The sequence below is a fragment of the Penaeus chinensis genome, chromosome 39 (assembly GCF_019202785.1).
Source record: "Penaeus chinensis breed Huanghai No. 1 chromosome 39, ASM1920278v2, whole genome shotgun sequence".
Taxonomy (NCBI): Eukaryota; Metazoa; Arthropoda; class Malacostraca; order Decapoda; family Penaeidae; genus Penaeus; species Penaeus chinensis.
Window position 1 is genome coordinate 27,266,328 of NC_061857.1, and position 2,080 is coordinate 27,268,407.

Genomic DNA, 2,080 nt, shown 5'->3' on the forward strand with positions numbered 1-2,080 from the left:
AGATGCAGTTTTACTGAACAGTGATGCACCCACACATTTCCAAATTCAAACTGGAACATTCTCTAATATTGACCTGTCAATTGGTTCATCTGATTCACAGTTGAATTTCACTTGGCAGGTCATGGAAGACTTACATGGAAGTGACCACTATCCAATACTTTTGGAGGAGGTGAATGGTATTCCAGCCAATGGAGTGCAGAGATGGCGACTTGAACATGCAGACTGGAATCTTTTTAGATCAACTGCAGTATTGCAAGGATCTGTGAATGATTTCCAGTGTGTTCAAGATGCTGTTAATCACTTCACATCACGAATTCACTTTGCAGCAGAAGCATCAATTCCCAGAAGTAGCGGGCAGTACCGTCGACCTCCGGTACCATGGTGGTCTGATGAATGCCAACAAGCTGTCAGAGCAAGAAAAGCTGCATTAAGGCAGTTGAAACGACGCCCAAGCGATCTAACCTTGATCCAGTACAAAAAGACCCGAGCCAAGGCCAGGCGAGTGCTAAAGGAGGCTAGGCGGACATCATGGAGACAATATGTCTCCTTAATTAACTCTGGGACCGCCTCAGCATTGGTATTGGACAAGGTGCGTAAGATCGCTGGAAAGAGCACATCCATCTGCTCTGAAAATAGATGGTATAATCCTGACAGACAAAACAGATGTTGCAAATGAGCTGGCAAAATCCATGGCAGAGATCTCCTCTGGAGCATCTTACACTGTCCGATTCTCCACTCTTCGGGCTGAACAGGAACGACACAGAGTGTCGTTCTTCAGTAGCACTGCAGCAGAACTACCATACAACTTTCCATTTTTGCGCAAGGAGATGGACTCTGCTTTGCAGCTCTGCCGTAAGACTGCCCAAGGAAATGACGATATTCCATACCAAATGATATCTCACTTACCGGAGAGTTCCCAAACGTTCCTGTTGGATCTATTCAATAAGATCTATAGGGAGGGCACAGTTAGAAATGTAAGGGATGAATTCAAACCGTTTTGTTCAAAAGGAAGTGTATCCCTGGTTGGTGATAAAAGTGGCGAAAAGCCTATTGTAATATTAAGAGATACAGCAGCGTCGCAGTCACTGCTCTTCGAAGGTGTATTGCCGCTAGCGGGGAAGACTTCGGACGCTAATGTCGTCATAGCCGGTGTTGAGTGCGGGCATCTGATTGCTCCGTTGTATAAAGTTAATCTCAAATCTCATTTCTTTGATACAGAAGTAACTGTCGGAGTGGTGCCTAAATTTCCCATAGAAGGTGTATCATTTATATTGGCAAATGACTCCAGACCTAAACGACGGTGAACAGCTTGCAGAAGACGACATGGACGTGTTCCCTGCTTGCACGGTCACGAGAGCCATGCGGGAGGCTGGCCGTGTCGGGAACGACCCTCCCACGGCAGCTCGTGCGAGTCGGTGCGTGTTTGTTAAAGGCAAGGTATGTAGTGATGGAAATGACGTGAGAGGTGGTGATAAAGCTTCAATATGTAGCCACGAGACTGATGCTGGTGATGACAAGCTGAGTGGCTTCCCCGTTGATAAAGGGAGGCTTGTAGATCAGCAAAAACTGTGTAAGATTGCTGAATTAGCTGGGTCAGAAAATGATGTGTTAGATATACCTGCGGGTTATTATAAGAAGGGTGGCGTCTTGATGAGAAAGTGGAGGCCTCGTCACGTGGGTGCGGGAGATGAATGGCAAGTGATACACCAGATCGTTGTCCCAACACCTTACAGGTCACAGATCCTTAGCCTTGCTCATGATTCACCATTGTCAGGTCATATGGGTATTATCAAAACGTGTAGAAAAATAATGAACCATTTCTATTGGCCGGGGTTACGTAGAGATGTTGCAAATTATTGTAAATCGTGTCATCAGTGCCAGGTCGTGGGAAAACCTAACCTGAAGATCCCTGTAGCGCCCTTGTATCCGATTCCTGCGATCTCTGATTTTAGTCACGTAATTATAGACTGTGTTGGCCCGCTCCCCAAAACAAAGTCCGGTAATAATTACCTCCTCACTATAATGTGTTCTTCCACCCGATATCCTGAGGCGAACCCTGTACTTAAGATTAGTAGCAAGA

At 46.0% G+C, this 2,080-nt stretch overlaps 1 protein-coding gene across 1 annotated transcript in view; it reads left to right on the plus strand.

The window, feature by feature from the left end:
* The first annotated feature begins 1,323 nt into the window (after positions 1–1,323).
* Positions 1,324–2,080, plus strand: part of LOC125046527 — an 8,025-nt gene continuing 7,268 nt past the window's right edge. Inside the window, exon 1 of the mRNA XM_047644312.1 lies at positions 1,324–2,080. This exon is cut by the window's right edge and continues 756 nt beyond it. Coding sequence (XP_047500268.1) covers positions 1,324–2,080 — 757 coding nt within the window.